General features: G+C 44.3%; 2 protein-coding genes across 20 annotated transcripts in view; one reads left to right on the top strand and one right to left on the bottom strand.

Moving 5' to 3' along the window:
- Positions 1-18397, top strand: part of LOC116853599 (histone deacetylase 5) — a 138003-nt gene that overhangs the window by 110012 nt on the left and 9594 nt on the right. For 16 of the 19 annotated variants that reach the window (XM_032834813.1, XM_032834805.1, XM_032834821.1 and 13 more), the window contains 5 exons: positions 7910-8008; positions 14432-14557; positions 14925-15007; positions 17013-17122; positions 18087-18224. In XM_032834813.1, the coding sequence (XP_032690704.1) occupies positions 7910-8008; positions 14432-14557; positions 14925-15007; positions 17013-17122; positions 18087-18224 (556 nt within the window). The remainder of the gene's footprint in view (positions 1-7909; positions 8009-14431; positions 14558-14924; positions 15008-17012; positions 17123-18086; positions 18225-18397) is intronic. The other 3 variants (XM_032834837.1, XM_032834824.1, XM_032834747.1) reach the window with 2 other exon arrangements.
- LOC116853696 lies at positions 4069-6984 on the bottom strand. The gene is made up of 5 exons (XM_032834872.1): positions 6529-6984; positions 6172-6379; positions 4634-4816; positions 4279-4400; positions 4069-4189 (listed from the first exon to the last, which is right to left on the bottom strand). Exons 1-4 carry the CDS (start codon positions 6771-6773, stop codon positions 4380-4382), a joined length of 657 nt encoding a protein of 218 aa, XP_032690763.1. The 5' UTR covers positions 6774-6984; the 3' UTR covers positions 4069-4189; positions 4279-4379.

The raw sequence follows: 18397 nt of genomic DNA, 5'->3' as shown, positions 1-18397 counted from the left end.
CCCCTCTCCGGTATATACGCCGCGTCTTTCGCGCGAATATTGTGCTAGATCGCGAGCGAGATGGGATATCTATTTGCAGAAACGCGCAGTCGTCGGAACGGGCGAAGTTTGGATTACCGCAACCGGCGCTCGGTTTCGGCTGAATTCGATCGATGCAGCCGCGCGCGGTTTAGTTACATCGCAATTAAGTTCAAGGTCGCCGATACTTCCGCCAAGGTCGCGTTTAATGCTGCGGAGAATCCGCCGGAAAGAAAATATATCACGCGTGTATGTATGTGTGTACACACACACATATATATATTTGCACATACACACACACGTTATCCCGCAACTGCGGCATATCACTTCGTTGCGCGAGCAGCTGAGTCCTCGCCTCGAAAACAGAACGCGGAGAAGAGCCACGCGAATAATTTGGGATGCAATTAAATGCAACTTTCGGAGCGTAACTCAGATGCGACGACGGGCGATTTAAGGGGCGCGTGGCGTAATTCGTCATTTTCAATCGAAATCACGTCCCTGTTCGCATTTCGAACACCACCTCTCCGATTCCACAATGAAAAATAATGAGAGAGGATACACTCCGTATTGCATAAGCGGAGAAATAACGAGATCTCTCTCATGATAATGATCCTGCGAGAATAATCTTCGTGCTTCCATACTAGTTTCTTCGTCCATATTAATCTGCGCACATATTTTATTTTTTCCTCTTTCGAGGAAACGCTGTGAGAAAAGATCGGCACGATGGAGCAGTTAATCAGCTGACTGATTCAACGACAGCCAGTTTTGCGAACGGCGTATCACTTAACGAATAATTAGCATACACACACACACACACATACACACGTTCGCTGCCACGGAATTCATTTGCGGAGTTCTCTCCACACAAACAATTACATTGCGTTTGTTTCTTTCTTATGGAATTGTGTAGAAAAAGAAAGTCGTAATATATAAACACTTATAAAATATTGCTGAGCTAGCTACTTTTCTTGGAACAAATTCTTTTCGTACAACAGCAACATGTTCTAACAACTTGGTATTACGTCGATCTCACAGCAAGAAAATTTGCTGTTGCAACGAAAAGTGTTGCTAACGCAGCAACATTTTTTAGATAGTCCATATATTACAACTATTTTAGCTGCGGCAAACAGCTTTTTTTCCGTGCAGACTTGTGGTTTGTTTAGAGAGAGAAAGAGAGGGACTTCGACCTTCCGCGCGCGCTCGCGGGATTCGTCAATGAATTAAGGCACAAAGTTTAATGGACATCCTTTGTCTACCATATTGCGAGAGCAACGTAACGAGCTACTACGCACAGAAGCGAGGCCGAGCGCGGCGCGTAGACATCGATCGTCCGACAGAAATCGCGACCCGATGCGATACGCACGCACGGGACGGCACGCCACGTGGAATTGCGCATACCGAGTAAGGGGTCGTCCACAATGCAGTCGCAGGTGCGTTCTAAAGTCGTAACACACTAGTTGTCCGCAGAATTGATCGTGCACCTATTTCCTCCGCGTAAACTCGTGAAAAATGAAAGGCTCCATTGAACTTGTCAATGAGGCTTTCCATCCTTCACGAATTTACGCGAGAGGAACGGATTATTTAACGTCAATATTCTAAATTTCCACACAGAAAAAGAGATTTGCTAATATATGGACAACTAAAAATATTAGCTGCAGGAGCAAATTTTCTCTCGTAGCAAAGTTATTTAGTTGTGATAGCTAAAAGATTTGCTAATATATATATATATATATATATAACAAATCTTTTAGCTATTACAACTAAATAATTTTGCTATGAAAGCAAGAAAATTTTCTCCTGCACAGCTAATATTTTTAGTTGTTTATATTATTAGCAAATCTTTTTTTTCCGTGCAAGATCTGGAGGCTGCGATCTTTTACCTAAATACCTTCTTGAATTCCTCCAAGAAACGAACCTAAATCTATAAGTCTCATACTCATTCAACTCCTATTACCAAGTTGTGGTGAAAGGGCCATTAAAGCCTGCTACCAAGAGAGAGAGAGAGAGAGAGAGAGAGAGGAACGGATTGTGATCGATTTACAGTAGACAGCAGTATTACGACCTTAACACGTGACTGCGTGAGCGTTGTAGACGGTCTTTGATGCGCTCGCTCGCCGAATAGAATCCGATTTCGATTACCTGACGCGTTCCTGTTACCACCTCGGCAACGACGCAGTCGTGTAACGCGACGAGGAGGCAGGCGGCGGCGTTATTTTCCACGTGGCTTGGTCGCGGCTGCCTCCTTGCTCGGAGAATATTTCCGCGACGGAGTTCATACAGTGCTATCGATATGCGACGATAGCCTTGCCTAATGCGTCGTTTATCTCGTGTATACCGACAACCGACATTGGCGGCTGTGAATTGTACGTGGCTCGGGCATCCATCGCATTTTTAATGCGATAACGCAACTTGCGCGATCGATTACGACATGTTGCTCTTGCGAAACTGAAATCTGTAATCAAACATTGTGATTGTGATCTACACTGAGATAATTAATTCTTCGCATATAATTGTGCGTTTTGAGACATGCCCGACTAAAAATTTAGGTCCCATGGTCCTCATCAAGTTGATTTCAATCAGTTATCTGCACAAGATGATGTTATCAGATCCTGATAAATCAGGACCTTATTAATAATCGGGATTATTAATAGGTAGGAACTAATAACATCATACTTTGTATAAACCAAACAACTGATTAGGATCAACCTTAGGATTAGGACGATGGGATAAATTTCTAGTCGGTGATTCTTGCTAGCGTGTAGATTTATAATACGTCGATTACGATTTATATACGATTTATAATAAATAACGTCCAGTCGAGTAGCTCCTCGTAATTAATTGTACACGGAGAAAAATAATTTGCTTGCCCAGCAAATTTTTTGTTGGTCTAGCAAATTCTTTTCGTTATTATATGGACGGCAAAAAGAAAAAAAACTTGCTAAGAATACTAATTATTTGCTGGATATAATTTGCTGAATCTACAAATTATTATGCCATAAGAATCATGATAGATTTATACAAGCAGTTGCAATTTTGCTCCGATAGCAAATAAATTTGCTAAGAATACATTATTTTGCATCGATAGCGAATTAACGTGATTCTTAGGACAAATATATTCAACAAATTTTTTCTATCCTGCACTGAGAGAAAAAAATAGTTGGAATAACTATAATCTCACTATATTTTATAGTTCGTTTTGGCCTCAAACATATATTTATAGTTCATCTAAACATGAAGATGTAGTAGAATGAACACAGATTTATAGTCACCATCTTATTACTCTATATATATGGTAAAGCACCTTTTGGGAATATAGTTACATGTACCTATATTTGCCAAATATTCCAATTGTATTGACTATATAAAATAGTTAATTTCTCTTACCATTCAATATTTGCCACCTTACCATATTTTTTATTTTAAATAATTATAATTCTTGGTAAAAATTTTACTCGGATCAGTTATACTATACTTATATTGTAAATATTAAAAATATTATGGTAACATTTACTATAAAAATTATATTCCTAACTATAATATTTTTACTATGCCATTATAGTTCCAAATATCATACATTTTTCTCTCAGTGTAGCAACGAAACTGTTTCTGCTCTGATAAGGAATAATTTGTAAAATTGGTTAAGTCAACTAAATTTTTTTGATGTCACTACGAATATGCAGTAGCAACGACAATTTTGCTAAAAGAGCAAAATTATTTTTCTCCGTAGACTAAACGATCGAAGACGGTAAATAAAACTAGATAGGCATCGAGATACCGTCGCAAAGAGACAAGTCAACGCTCACGTGCACACAGCTGTCTGTGTGTCCTATGATGTTGAGACGTTCTGAACATTTTCCTGCAGTCTTTTCGCTGTGAGACAATAAAAGAATGACACACAACGGCAGGAATCTGTCACTTTATTTCTCGACTATGTCGGACAATGTAGGAAACATTAATCGATCGCCGTGTCCGTAGATTTATTCGCGAAATGAAACGAGCCGAGGAGAAACGTCGCAGAAGATTCAACTCGTTCCGAGTAACTGACTGATTCCCGAATCGATTACCCCGCTACGATTTACGCACAGTATATGCGAAAAAGCAGTGGATCCTTATCTTTCACGCGTCCCACCTAGGGAGAGAAGTTCGCCACGACGAACCATCTTCGCAGCCACTGAAAGCAGGGATGTTACAATCGATAATTTTAGCGTCACTCGCGAGATTCGCGAACCAACACAGGCGCGTAGGCGTCCCGTCACGTACCGGTAAATTTAGATTCGCTCGCAATTGGTGCCTTGACTCTCTTGAACTGGACGCACGATTATCATATATCCATGAATGATATCGATCGCGAAAGCGTGCACTCAATTTTCCCAGGAGAGTGTCTGTGCATATCAAATCCGGAATTAATATCGCTATATAATTGTCAGTGGCATTATCTTCCTTCGCTCTTTACTCGATGATGTGAGAGTTACCAGTGAGAGAATATCGTTCATTGCCAAAAGAGAAGAACGAAAAATAATTTCGTATGATATTGCACGAGATCTCACATTGATCGTGTATTATTTTCGAGCAAAAACGCGAGTGTTGTAGATCGAACTTAAATATTCGCGAAAACCTGCAGCCTCGTGACGATCAATCCGACGAGCAAAAATAGGGTCAGGATATTGAAGAGGAGGATAAATCGCGACGTCAGAGCGGTCCGTCCCTGCGTCATTAGACCGCGATGATTATTGTACTCGCGTATCCAGTCCTGCACCATGATTGTGTTCGGACCTACCGTTTTGGAGCTCAGGATGGCCTGCGGACGAAATTGACGACAAAAGTAAACCGCCTTCAGAAACTACCAAAGTTCTAAACAGTATGAAATAATCTTGACTCACAATATTTCTGCACTGAGAGAAAAATATATGATATTTGGAACTATAATGGCATACTAAAGATTATAGCTAGGAATATAATTTTTATAGTAAATGTTACCATAATATTTGTAATATTTACAATATTAGCATAGTATAACTGACCCGTGTAAAATTTTTACCAAGAATTATAATTATCTGAAATAAAAAATATAGTAAGATAGCAAATATTGAATGGTAAGAGAAATTAACTATTTTATATAGTTAATACAATTGGAATATTTGGCAAATATAGGTATATGTAATTATATTCCCAAAAGGTGCTTTACCATATATATAGAGTAATAAGATGGTGACTATAAATCTGTGTTTATTCTACTATATTTTTATGTTTAGATGAACTATAAATATATGTTTGAGGCCAAAACGAACTATAAAATATAGTGAGATTATAGTTATTCCAACTATTTTTTTCTCTCAGTGTGTGTACCAATAATTCTACTCGAATATTCTAAGAATATTAAAAGTCGGCGCGAAAATTTAATCTTAAATTACTTTTTTTTTTATATCATTATTTCTCTAATTGTTACTTACCTATCTAATTTCTCTTTTACGCACCGACTTCTAAATTGTCAGGATATTAGAATAAGATTGTAGTTACCCGGAAAAATATTGAGTCAAAATTATTTGATATTTGTTAGAGTTCTTGAGATTTTCGAAGGCGGTTTATTTTCATTAAAAAAATTTTTTTCGTATTTTTTCATTATTTACTAAAAGTTTGTCTTTGAAAAGGTTCCTTTTCTCTTAAAGTCCATTAAAAATTAAAGTTTCGTTTTGCAACTTTAATTAGGTGTTTAAGGTGTTTTCGGATGTTCAGGAAAGTAATGGAATTACCTAATGTCCAGGTCACCTGAACAAACTTGAGTAATGACACTAGTCGAAGCAACCATGCGGATAACATACTGAACAAGTTACAAAAAGTTTCGTCGCAATATCCATCAAGCTTGATCGTACGCTTCTTTGTTTCTTGTTATCTTTTTCTGGCTGAAGGCTTCAAACCAAAAGGCGATAGAAAGAAAGGAATATGAAGCAAAGGGCGTATTGTAGACTCAATGATTCTCAAGGTTATGAGGGAACATACATACAACAGAAAACCTCTGAGAACTCCTTTCCCTTTTATGAAAATCTGTTAAAAAATCACGAGACACTGCGGCATGTGAGCCATTGCGAGTCGCAATCAACGTGTCCGTCAACAGCATCGGCGCGAAACGGCGCGATCGCGGTATGCAGTACTAACAAAGTCGCATGCCAAGGCCACGGAATTCAGCGGCGCTCTGCATAACGGGCAAGGTGGCGGCGCAGGTGCGATTCTGACGTCGCAGTAACTCGCCAGGCAATCCGCGCACAGCAAGTGACCGCAGGGCGCCTTCACGCCGATCTTGGGCGCCCCGAGACAGATCGGGCAGACCTCGCCGTTGTATGGGACCACCGGCGCGTCGTCGTCGCTGTCGAGGGGGCAAGGGTGGAGACCTTACTTTCTCAAAATCGCGTTCTCTCTCTCTCTCTCTCTCTCTCTCTCTCTCTCTCGAAATTGAGGACAACTTCGACAGATGGAAAGATGAACACCGCTGCTGTTGCCCCTGAGAAATCGTACCTGAGCTCTCTCGTCACGCCGCTCGCATCGTCATCCGGGCCGCTGTCCGAGACATCCCGACTCCCACGTGAGCTCCACCTTCCGCCGGACGGGTTCTTCTTTCTGAACAGCAGAACGTAAATGCCGAATCCTAGCGCGAGGAGGGTGATCCGAAAAGCGTATCCTTTCCACCCCGCAACCGGACCCTCGCTCGAAGGCGCTACGAAGGCGAAGGCCTTCGCTCTGTATTGCTCGGTGAGATTCATCTCGTGTTCTTCTCCTGCCTGGTTTCTTCGGGCTCGATCGATCTCTCACTGCCGTCTACTTGATCCTCTCTCTCGTGTTCGACGTTACGATTTAGTGCAGCGGCATCATGCGGATCGAAAGGGCTCGTCGCAGAATTTCGCAGGATCGATACTTCGACAAGGCCGCCGCGGTCGATCGTTGACAGATCGACGTCCGGAATGGTGACAGGCGACGGACAACGGCCAAGTGCGACGACACAGCGTGATGTTCGACTGTCGAGGCGAGGATAGTCTCGCGCGAAATTAAATTCATCGTGAAGCTGACTGTGTATCCGACGTGCGCGCACACGTGTGCGCTGCACCGAGGGAGAAAGAGAGAAGGGTAGCCGGGCACACAGAGATCGCGTCGCATCGGCACGCAAACGCGCGCGCTCTCATTCGCGGACGTAACCAATTGGCGAAATCACTTTGGTCTCTGTGTCAGCGGCCCACGCACTTCCTTCTGAGAAAAGGCGACTCGTAGCCTCGCCCACGTGCGAAACGACAAGCGAAACGGAAAAAAATATCCCCGCGGTCGAGACGCGGTGAATTGGATTAAACGAGTCGGATGCCGTTGGCGTGAAACTTTGCACCGTCGGTCAACGGTGACAACGACGGTGGCGGCGGTGGCTCTGTGCTTACCTCCGCGTTTCCACTCGCAACGCGACTCGACGCGACTCACAAAAGCTTTTATTCAGAAACACGCTGAAAAGCCGCCCGTACATAAATCTGCATCTGCGTGTTTGTTCCCCCTTTTATCGAATTCTTTTATTCCGCGCCGCAGACGCTCTGCACGCGTCGCTCCCGCGCGTCTCTGCCCTTGTGAATCGAGAGGATGAACGTGTCTGTCTGTAAATTAATATACTCCGCGGCGGAGAAGAAAAAGAGGAACGAGGTGATACCGCGATAGAAGCGAGGTCTCCCGAGACGATTTCGATCGGGAAGGAAAGGGGAAAGTCCCGCGACGAACGATCGCGCAACCTGCCCCGACGATCGCGATCGTCGGATTATGACAGTTCCGTAGAAGAAGAAGCGTTCACCCTGCCTTCTCGGGTATCTTGTAAGTCGCAAACCTCGACTGAGAATATTACCCTTGAGATATCTGGATTTGCTTCCAGCTACAGCAGCACTATCAGCTTCAGCAGCAGATACTCTGGCAGAAGTATGAGGCGCAGGGACGACAACTGCAAGAGCAGCAGATGCAGGAGCAACTGAAGGTGAGTCTTAACCGTGCAAATACGAGACTGCGTCGAACCCTGGAACGCGAAATTTTATTAGAGTCTGACAGATGTACACGGAGATAATTTTACATTAAGAGAAATTATCCGATGAAAAATTAACAAACGGATATTTCCGATCAAAATATCGATAAATTTTCGTATCCTATCAGGATATTCGATTAAATTAATGCTTCCGATCCTAATGACATTTCATCAGATGAACCGATCAAAAAATCATGAACCAATATTTTCCATCGTATGTTTCCTGATTGTATATAAAAATTCATCGATATTTTGACCAGAAATATTCGTTTGTTAATTCCTTATCGAGTAATTTCTCTCAGTGTATAGTAGAAATTACTACTATTTTGTAACCGAGGCGTATTTTAGCATAGTCTGCTTAACTTCGCTACTAGAAACACCATAAAATCGAGACGATTTTGCAATGAAAAGAGGCAATCATAATATCCTCTCCGTGTATGTACCTTGCATTTGCAAAATTCATATCTTATTAAGAAAAGCTCCCCAATGCCATTGCGAGACGCTAAAACGAACGGCTCCTCGACGACGGTCGATTCCAAATGAATTCGGGAATATTTTCGCCGTGCTGTCTCCGAACGACCGAAATTACTTAGACAATCGAGTTTCCTAGGTTATTGTTATTTTCGCGCGGTCCCCTCTCGCGTTTCCAATCGCAGCGTCAGAACGAATTATTTAAGCCGCAATTCCCAACCGGTCCCTCGCCGACGTCTATCTGCCTATCTATCTATCACCGTCTCCTCGTCCTGACGGTTTCATCCTCGCGTGCAAAGCCCCGGGGACGACGCTCGTCGACGTCTCGCCCGAGGCACGACCATCACTCGTGGCGTTACTTCGGGGCGGTTAGCGGCAACAGCATCGGCCGCGCATTACACGCGCATTATCCGGCCGTAATAGAGAATCCTTCTCGCGTTTTATCCGACGCTCTCCCGTCCCCGTCTCCGCGCCGGTGGCGGCGGCGATGGCTCTGGGAACGACGGCTAGTCGCGAATATCGTCGACGTCGTCCTGTTCCACCACCACCATCGCCACTACTACCACCGACGGAGAGCACCGGCCGCCGTCGCGCGGCCATTCGCGTCTCCCTGCCGGTCGAAAGTCCAGCGGAATATTCCTCTCATTGTCGGCGAAGCGCGTAACGTGCGTCACGAATGCGATAATAACAATAACGGTTGATCATGAAAATAAACTGGGCATCGCCTCGCGCCGCGGAATCCCGCGATTCCCGTCCGGCACTCCGACAACCGACGAGTACGCTCGCACTTCGGCACACGGCTTGTTCTCGGCGACAGGCACGCGACGCGCGGCTCGCAAACTGTGCGATGCGGATGCGAATTTTCTATCCTCGCCGGGGTGCTGGCGAACACACCGGCGGGAAACACGACGGCTACGCCGGAATAATGGCGAGCCTCGCGTGCGAGGAGGAAAAGCGCAAACGTCGTTGTCCGGGTGAAACTGGGAGAAACTGACCGCGCGATTTTCCGCAAAATGTCTCGCTCAAAACGAGAGGAGCGTGTGAAATTTCCTGGAAACGACAGTCGAGGAGCGAAGCTCCTTACATGTGTCGATTTGAAGCAAAGTAGAAGTACCAATGTGCTTGGAACATTCTTATTGTTCTGATTTTGAAATACGAATATTTAAATTTTTAACGTAAAATATATGTAAGGGAGAGGGAGGCAAATAGTGACAGTTTAAATTTCTCCTATATTTCCCGCGTCTATTCTATTACCACCGTCAATAACATCTAATCATCTTTGAAAAAAAACAATTAAACTGCTAAGCCAAACGTAGCTAATAAAGAAGCTTAAAATTTTGGCCTTTGTGAAACAAGATAAAACCTGAATCTTATTCGGGTATTTCTATTTAGATTGTTTTGACTCTCGAATCCCTAAATGAGATTTTACTTGTTCAACGTTGTACGATATATGTTTCTTCTAGTGTGATCTAACCTCTATATGTATATATCAATTCGTTTATTGTTTTAAGTGTTTTAAAAGAAGAAGCAACTCCTAGGGCAAAGAGTGACAAATTTTAAATAACGTTATTTGACTTATTCAGTGTTAGTTGAATTGCATTTCTTCCTATTTATTTTGTTGGATGTAACTTAAATGCCATTAAACTAGGTTTAAATACAGAAAATATTAATAAGTAATTTGAAAAATCACTTTTCAAAAGCACGTCATATTATTTCACTAAAATTAGATTTTATTATCATTTGTTTTAATAAAATTCTTACATATGGCAGTAAAGAAATATTTCAATTTTTAGTTAGTCATACGTCGTCAAAAAAGAGACTGAATGGAAGTTCAGGAGTTTTTCATGATTGTCACCATTTGCTGGGGCAAATAGTGACAAATTTTAGTTTCTATAGAAATTTAGTTATTCCATATGACTTATGGGTTTTATACTTAAGTTTTTCGTATAATTAAAGGTGGAAAGTATCGTTTTAGTAAAACATCCGATCTCGACAACTTGAAAATAGCTTACACGAGGGAGAAAAAAAATCCGTCACTATTTGCCCCACTCTCCCTTATGTGCAGGTTGGCTGACAATTTTAACACACCAGTTGTATATATGTGTGTGTGTGTGTGTGTGTGTGCAAGTAAAACTCATCAAACTGAACATTTTGATTCGTTTGAGCCAAAAAGAATTACGTCGCACCGTTGTAATATTGATCAACCCGTTACCTTTGTTATACGCCCAACTTTAATTATATCCAATTTTATTATGTACAATTTTAATATGTCCAATTTTAGTACATCCACTTTTATATCTGTCGTAAAATACGCGAAAGTTTCACACCGGCATCAGTTTTATATATTCGCGGTGCCGGGAATTTAACGGCAATTTTTCATTAACGAGAAAGTGCGACGCAGAAATACTTGATGAACGCAATGTTTCATATTTTATATTCCGCGCTCGTGAATTTCTGCACATTTCTTCACCACGAGCGGTCGCTCGGTCTTTCCATCTCTCATTATCACACGTATATGTCCGTGACACGCTCGTTTATGCGTAATTATGCATGGATTCGTCGGCGTATCGTATAATCTTCTCGCACACGCAACTTCGTCGCATATCCATCGCGGAAATCGCCATTTATGCACGACGCGCAAATCAAAACAGCGCGCTGATATAGCAGGCTAGGAAAATTCGATTTCAAGGGAGACAAGAGAGTCGCAAAATGTTTTTTTAGAACGTAGGAAAAATATGGAATATTTTCCACTATCATTTTCACAATAATAGATACACGAACCAAATGTATCGATCCCGTCTCTCCCCTACATCGACGGCTGCCTAACCATCTCTTCCTTATCGTCGGAAAAATGTCGAGCGCGCTTTACTCGAACTCTTTGACGCGAGGGAGCTCGTGAAAATTCTTCGACGAGTTCGCTTTCCATCCACTTTTTCCTTTCTCGCACCGTTTTTTGTGCGGCCTTTCGTGATAACGCGAAACACTATTTTCGGGATAACGTAAACACACGGACGCGCAGCACCTGTGGCGCGTGCCGACGTCACTTCCGACTCGCCGTGCTCTCCGGGCGAGGGAGGTGTTAACAGGTGCGCGCAGGTGTTCCCGCGCTGGCAGGTGGACTGCGCGCGGATTGCTCGTGCAGCAACGCGGGCGCCGATTTGCTTTATTGGTCGCCGGACTGCGCTTTATTAGTCGTTACGATCTTGCCTTCTTTTTCCCCGTCCCGCCGTTGTTGTTACGCGATCATCCACGTGGATGAATAAGCGCGCTATTTCGAGTTTTACGGACGACCATGAGCAGCCGAGCAGGAAGTTAGATCGCGCTTACAAAGGCAGCCACGCGTGCCTCGTTGAGGAGACAATGACATTCTCGATATCTGGCCGAATTCTCGCGATCGGTAAGGTGACCAGACATCCCGTTTCTCCCGGCACAGTCCTGCTCTTCTATCCCGTGTCTTGAATTTTTTCAAGTGCTATCCAAGAGCCCGATTTGTCCCAAATTCGGTCGAATTGTCCTGGTTTATTCCGGCTCAGGAGATTTTGAAAATCCTGACAAAAAGAAGAAGGCTCTCAAGAAAATTCATAGCTTTGGCAGATACAGCAGCTCGACTTCTTCTCTTTCTCTTGATTTTAAGTAAGGGGATGACAGTAGTTTTATCTCAGCAATATTTTCTACCTTCGCAGCAGCCTTTATTGTTATTCAGTTATTTTTTATAGGTTTATAAATGAAATATCGTATATGCGTAAACGTGTATGTATATAATAATAATAATATGGGTGATCTCCCGCTCTACACATTTATGAGGCGTTTCGGATTTGGGGCTGGGAAATCTGGTCACCTTATAATCAGTCGATTCATTATTATTGACGATTATTGACGCCAGCGCGTCATTAATGCAATCGTTTAATAACATGTGCTGTAGTACAATCAGAATAATTATTGTTGATATTATTTATCAAACGCGATCACGGATCGCGCACGGACTACCGTTGCGCGGAAGCTCTCTCCCTCCCTCCCTCCCTCCCTCCTTCCTTCCCCTCTCTTCCTCGCCGTATATTTAGTCCCGCGAGATCGCTTATCGCGTATTACACACATGTGCCGCTTGAATCGCGACGGGTTACGGGAACGCGAGGAGGGATTACGCGGAGGAATGCAATTCCGCACGGAGAAGCCGGCCCAGTTTAATAGGTGCACCCGTTCCGCGTATGTGCGTCGCGGATATTAATTGGCGAATAACGAGATGTGTCGTGGACACGGAGAACGATGCCAGCGAAACGCGCGCGTGCGAGGGAGGGAGAGAGAATGAGAGAGAGAGAGAGGGAGAGAGAGAGAGAGAGAGAGAAAGAAAAAGACGCGCTGATGTCGATGAACCCCGTGAACGGTCGCGAGCGAACATCCGCGCCTCATTTTCCGCGAACGCGCGGAAAGCATGCGGAGATTCATCCCGCGAGGTTTGGACGCTGGACCGCGAGGGGGGAGGGAGAGGCTGCGCTGGCAAGGCGAGGGAGAGTCACGCAGCATTCACTCGCGGAGACGCGATTTTATCGGCGCGGCTGTGTAAGCAAACGTTATTCGGCGAGGGCTATTAATAAATGCTCGATGCTCAGCCGAACTCATCCGCTGTTATTACATTCCGCGAGAAGGATCCGCGCGTCGCACCAAGATATGCACGCGCGAAAGAGGGAGGTCGTGTTTATCGCGCCGTGGGCGAGATTATGCGTGACACGTGATTGGATTAATGCGCTCTCCTCTCTCTCTCTCTCTCTCTCTCTCTCTCTCTCTCTCTCTCTCTCTCTCTCTCTCTCTCTCTCCGCTGGCCAATGCCAGACTTTCCCACGTGGCTGATTAAGCCAACGTGCTCCGTGCGTGCGCGCCCCGGCTGTTTGTTGTTGCATCTTCATCATTCCATCTGTCCCGCGCGAACAAAACGTCACTTCTTCGCGCTCTTTTTTTCTCTCTCGCTCCTCCCTCTCCGTCAGCATTCGTGTTTGATAGACGGCAGACCTGGGTGGACGATACACTGGGACCTGATCTCCTCTCGCTTACGTTTCGTCGGTTCCGAGGTCATCATCGGTATCTTCTTCTTCGCGCACCTTATCTTACGCATGTCGAGGACACAACCATTTTTTGACATTCGTGCCGTGCATTTGTTTATTCCTTACAATGTTCGACAAACAGGTATCTCAAAAAGTACACAAACACACGCGTGTTTCGGTAATCTCTGTTATTTCTTTCTGTGAATTCCGGAGTCGACATCAGCCGGCATATACATGTGCGTATCGTGACGGAATTTCTTCAAGTCTCTCGTCTTGACGCACACGACACATTATCGGGGAAATAACACCAAATCGGTATCAGTCGCGTAGTCGTATACTCGGTCGGACTTGGAAAGTATGTTTCACACGACCTGGGGATATCACAGGCCACGGGAAACATCACGACTCTTGCGCGGAATATCACCATCGAACTTCGCGGTCATTAATGCAGTACGGCTTCATGACCGACCTAATCACGCACTGCCGTCGGGGAGCATCGTGTATGCATCATTTGTAGACAACGACGATGATGATGATGGCTCGACCTAGGTAAATCGCGCGTGCCGCATTAAACCAATTAAAACGAGATACCTCGGGGGGAAAAAGAGAGAATCCAAATGTCTGACCGTAAGCCATGTAGAACTATCGTAATCGCGAGATCTCGCCTAATTGGATTCCCGTTTCGTGCTCGGAGATAATCCCCGTCAGGCGTCGGCGAGAGAGAGAGAGAGAGAGAGAGAGAGAGAGAGAGAGAGAGAGAGAGTCCCTGCAGTTTTGACAGTTCTCACTAGCGGCTCAAAAGCGCCACGTAGGATCTTGTGCAAAAGTGAAAAACGCGATTCTTACGTGAAACGCAATTTGCTTTTCGCAGCTCTGGGAGCAGCAGAAGCAGCTGGAGGAGCAGAGGCGAGAGAAGGAGCGGCTGGAGGCGCTCAGGAAGAAGGACAAGCATGATCACAGCGCGAACGCGTCCACGGAAGTCAAGCAACGCCTTCAGGTGAGTCCAGCCTCGTTAATCCCTCGCGCTAAAAGGAGCGCGAATGTCACCCGATATCGTTGGTGCTCTCGCAAGCATTTGAGATTCAATGATAAGTAAAAGTAGAAGTAAAAGTGGGGAAGAACAAACGGGGAATAAAGATCTCGACATCGCGAGTTGGCGCGCGAAAAAGCTCTTCCGACATTTTTATCCGGCGACACGCCCTAAGAACAAGTTCGGTCGGAATCATCTGTCTACGAAGAGAGGGAAGGCTCTTTTGAGCAACCCGGTCAATCCAAGTATTGATTTTCCGAGTTCTCGCGTAGCGGCACGCGCTGGATCTCGTGAGCACGGTTCTCGATTTACAAAGCACTTATACGGATTGCAGAGCTTCCTGGTGAACAAGAAACAACGGGAGGCGGCGGCCGCGGCGAACGGAGCGGTGCCTGGCACGCCCGGCTACAGAAGCTGGTAAGACGATGTTGTATTAGATAATGCGACATGCACGGAGAAAATTTTTATAGTATAAATTAGAACATCTTGTAACTGAGGAATAGATCGACAATTCCGCGGACCATCCTTTCGTCTCACATCTTTACTGTAGGAATTGAAATCTTCTATTAAAACACTTCTAGCGTTTCTATTAAAACACTTCGAGCCGTTTCTAGCAAAATTTACTGCGCTCTTTAGAAAGCAGAGTTCTTACTGATAGTCTGTTATTGTACTACCAGAAACATAGCGAAAATTGAAAAGAAATAATATGAAAAACAAGACTATAATATTCTCTCCGTGCGGAGGACGGAGTGCTTCTCTCAGGAGAAACACGATTCGCGCTTTTCACGCTGGAAATACTTGAAAATTTATTCGTGGGATATAAGTTTATATTTTTTCATAGAAGTAAACCTTATTCTACAAACTAAACTATATTTCCTACGAAATAAACTGTGCTTCACAGAAATATAAATCTTGTTTCTCAGACATAAACTTTATATCCCGCAAATAAAAAATGTTCAAGTGAAGTAAACCAATTTCCACACACGTATCTGGACATTCTTGTTTTGGTCTTTAAATATGAATACTCAAACTTTCAACATAGAATATATTTACATATTCAATATTTGTACATTTGTTTTATATTGAACGTTTAAATATTTGTATCTACACGCAAAAAAATGACTTAGTAATATCAGTTAAACCGCGGTAGCTGATTCAAACTAGTCAAAAGATTCAACTAAGATTCAACTTAGTCAAAAGGCTAATCGTTTAGCTGTTACTGCTAAGAATTGGCTATGACAGCTAAAATGCATTCGCTATGAAATACAAATATATTAGGTGACGTTAAAAATGCACATTATTTCAAATAGCTAAGAAAATAGCAGTTATTCCTAAATTTCTTATCGTATGCATATATTAAAGAAGTTTGCCACACAGCTACAATCATTTGCTACAGTCATCTGTTTCTAGCAGCTAATATTTTTCGCTGTAGCGTCTAAGTTTAATCTTATCTGCCACAGCTATTTTTTAGCTCTGGAAGCTAGTTCTTTTTTGCGTGTAAAAATCAAAACAAAAAGAGTGTCCCGGTACATGCTTGGACATTGGTACTTTATCTTATTTCTGTCTCTGTACGAATAAAGGATAGATCCTTAGGCTTTAGAATGAATCCGTACTGAAGATGGATACATGCGTGTGCATTATCTGACGATGTATCATTGCGCGTTTAATTTGATTTAATTTCAAACCGACTTTATATGCGAAAGATTTTCATTGAGCTTCTCATTACCTGTTGCGGCACATTTCGCGATAACCATCCGAATATTTATATCACATTTTTCTTATTTTCTTCTTTTAGTTGAGGAAATAGGAAGGTCGACGGAATAATGTCGGTTCCCAAATTCGGAACACTGTCAATTAAAAAAAAGAACAAGTTTAATCGTCGATGCGCCTGTCTGGATTCTGGGCTCGCGATGAATCGAAATTTTGCCGTGGTCGTTTCGATTTTCAATGGGCCGGCGCGCGATCGTCGTCGTAGTCTTCTTCTCCGCCGCCGACGAAGTAACGGTAATAGCACAACCTGGCCCAGTTATCCATTTAGCAACGGCCGATGCGCTCTCAACGTTATTTCCTTGTCCTCGCCGATGGTAACTTCGTCTCGAGCGAGTACGAGCGAGTACGAGTCGCAAGGCGGTAGTGAAAAAAGAAAAGAGAAAGGAATACGAAGTATACACATCTCTCAAACGAGATCTCTTCTTGGGAGATCGTGTGAGGGACGTTGAGCATCGAGATGCGAATTTGGTCGGGCAGATCGCGTCGCTGACATTTTATTTGCATTGTCGAGATAAACGACAGATTCATTTCGGTCTCATTATTGTTGTATCTTGATAAGAGCGTCTTCGTCAATGGAAACATCTTCTGTACGACCGACCGTCGTCTGGTCGAGCTTTGATGTGTAACGGTTGTCGCGCACTTTCTTATCCAGGCTGCAGCCACAGTCGGAGTCGTCGAGCACCACGAACGCGGCGCACCCTTACCGAATGCCGCAGATGCTCCAGGAGAAGTTCGGCGACGACTTCCCCCTCAGGAAGACAGGTAATTATCCCGTGGTTGTCGTGTGACATGCATACTTCGTACAGGTAGCTCGTGTGTGTCGATAGAATGTCTACTAAAGCATGGTGTTTCGCTGTACGAAACGAGTTGAAGTCCCAGAGCAGCTTGCGCGTCGACGCGACGTCCGCTTCCTTCGCGAGATTATCGCGATTACATTCTACACTCGCGAATACAAGGAAACGGGAGGGGGAAGGGGAGGGAAGAAACGGTCTTCCTCGACGAGATTCGATTGGATTATCCGGTGACACCCACGCCGAACACACAAACGCGACACACATATCGGTGATTCGACGCGTCTCATTCTCGATTTAATGATTCGCGAGTATATTCCGGGTTCGAATATCCGCCTCTTGTGACGCTTTAATTCGCATCTGACCTTATAACGAGTCGAGACCGTTTCGTTCGCTCGCTCTCTCGCGAGCGCTCTCGGTAATGTTACATTTACCATATTCACCGGTCGCTGAGCAACAAATCCCACGCCGATTCACGCGTCGATTGTCGTTACATCAGCTGATATACGGGCAAAAGATGATTGCGCATCAACGTGCGCGTATGATCCGCAAATTCGCGTGCAGAAGAAGGTTTGCGATTCGGCGAGGAATCGTCGCGCGCGACTAACCAGTCGTTTCCTCGAAGATCTACATCACTTATCGAGAAGGGAAGAAAAGTGAGATTCCGCCGGTGTATGTCGAATGTCACGTGTCGTCGCGGCGCGCTGATAAGTAATTAACGCTGCGAGAGCAAACGCGAACGCGAGCTCGACGACGAAGACGACAAAAATGATGACGGCCGTCATCGTGTTCTCGTGCCTCGTGCTTTTGATCCAACGTCCCAGCCCCGACCCCCCTTCCGCTACCGCCGCCGCTGCCCCCGCTCCCCCCTCTCTTTCTCTATCTCTCTCTCGGTATGACAATGACCGACTAACAACCGGCTGAAAATTGGCCAGCCTCGGAGCCGAACCTGCTGAAGGTGCGACTAAAACAGCGCGTGGAGAGGAACATGGCAGCGTCGAGAAACTCACCCCTGATGGCACGCCGGAAGGACCGTCTGCTGTCGCACCTCAAGCGGAAGTCGTTACTAGCAAGTACGTTCCTCTCACACTCGAGCTTCCGAGGACTGAGTATTCCTAGAATGAGCTCTTTCTCTCTCTCTTTCTTCCTCTGCGTGAGCATTCGCCGACGTATATATCATTACGAATATATATATATATATATATATATATATATATATATATATATATATATATATATATATATA

The sequence above is a fragment of the Odontomachus brunneus genome, unplaced genomic scaffold, assembly GCF_010583005.1.
Source record: "Odontomachus brunneus isolate Ranch 3 - 2012 unplaced genomic scaffold, Obru_v1 Obru_scaffold_006, whole genome shotgun sequence".
Classification (NCBI taxonomy): Eukaryota; Metazoa; Arthropoda; class Insecta; order Hymenoptera; family Formicidae; genus Odontomachus; species Odontomachus brunneus.
This window is presented reverse-complemented; position numbering and strand designations above follow the sequence as displayed.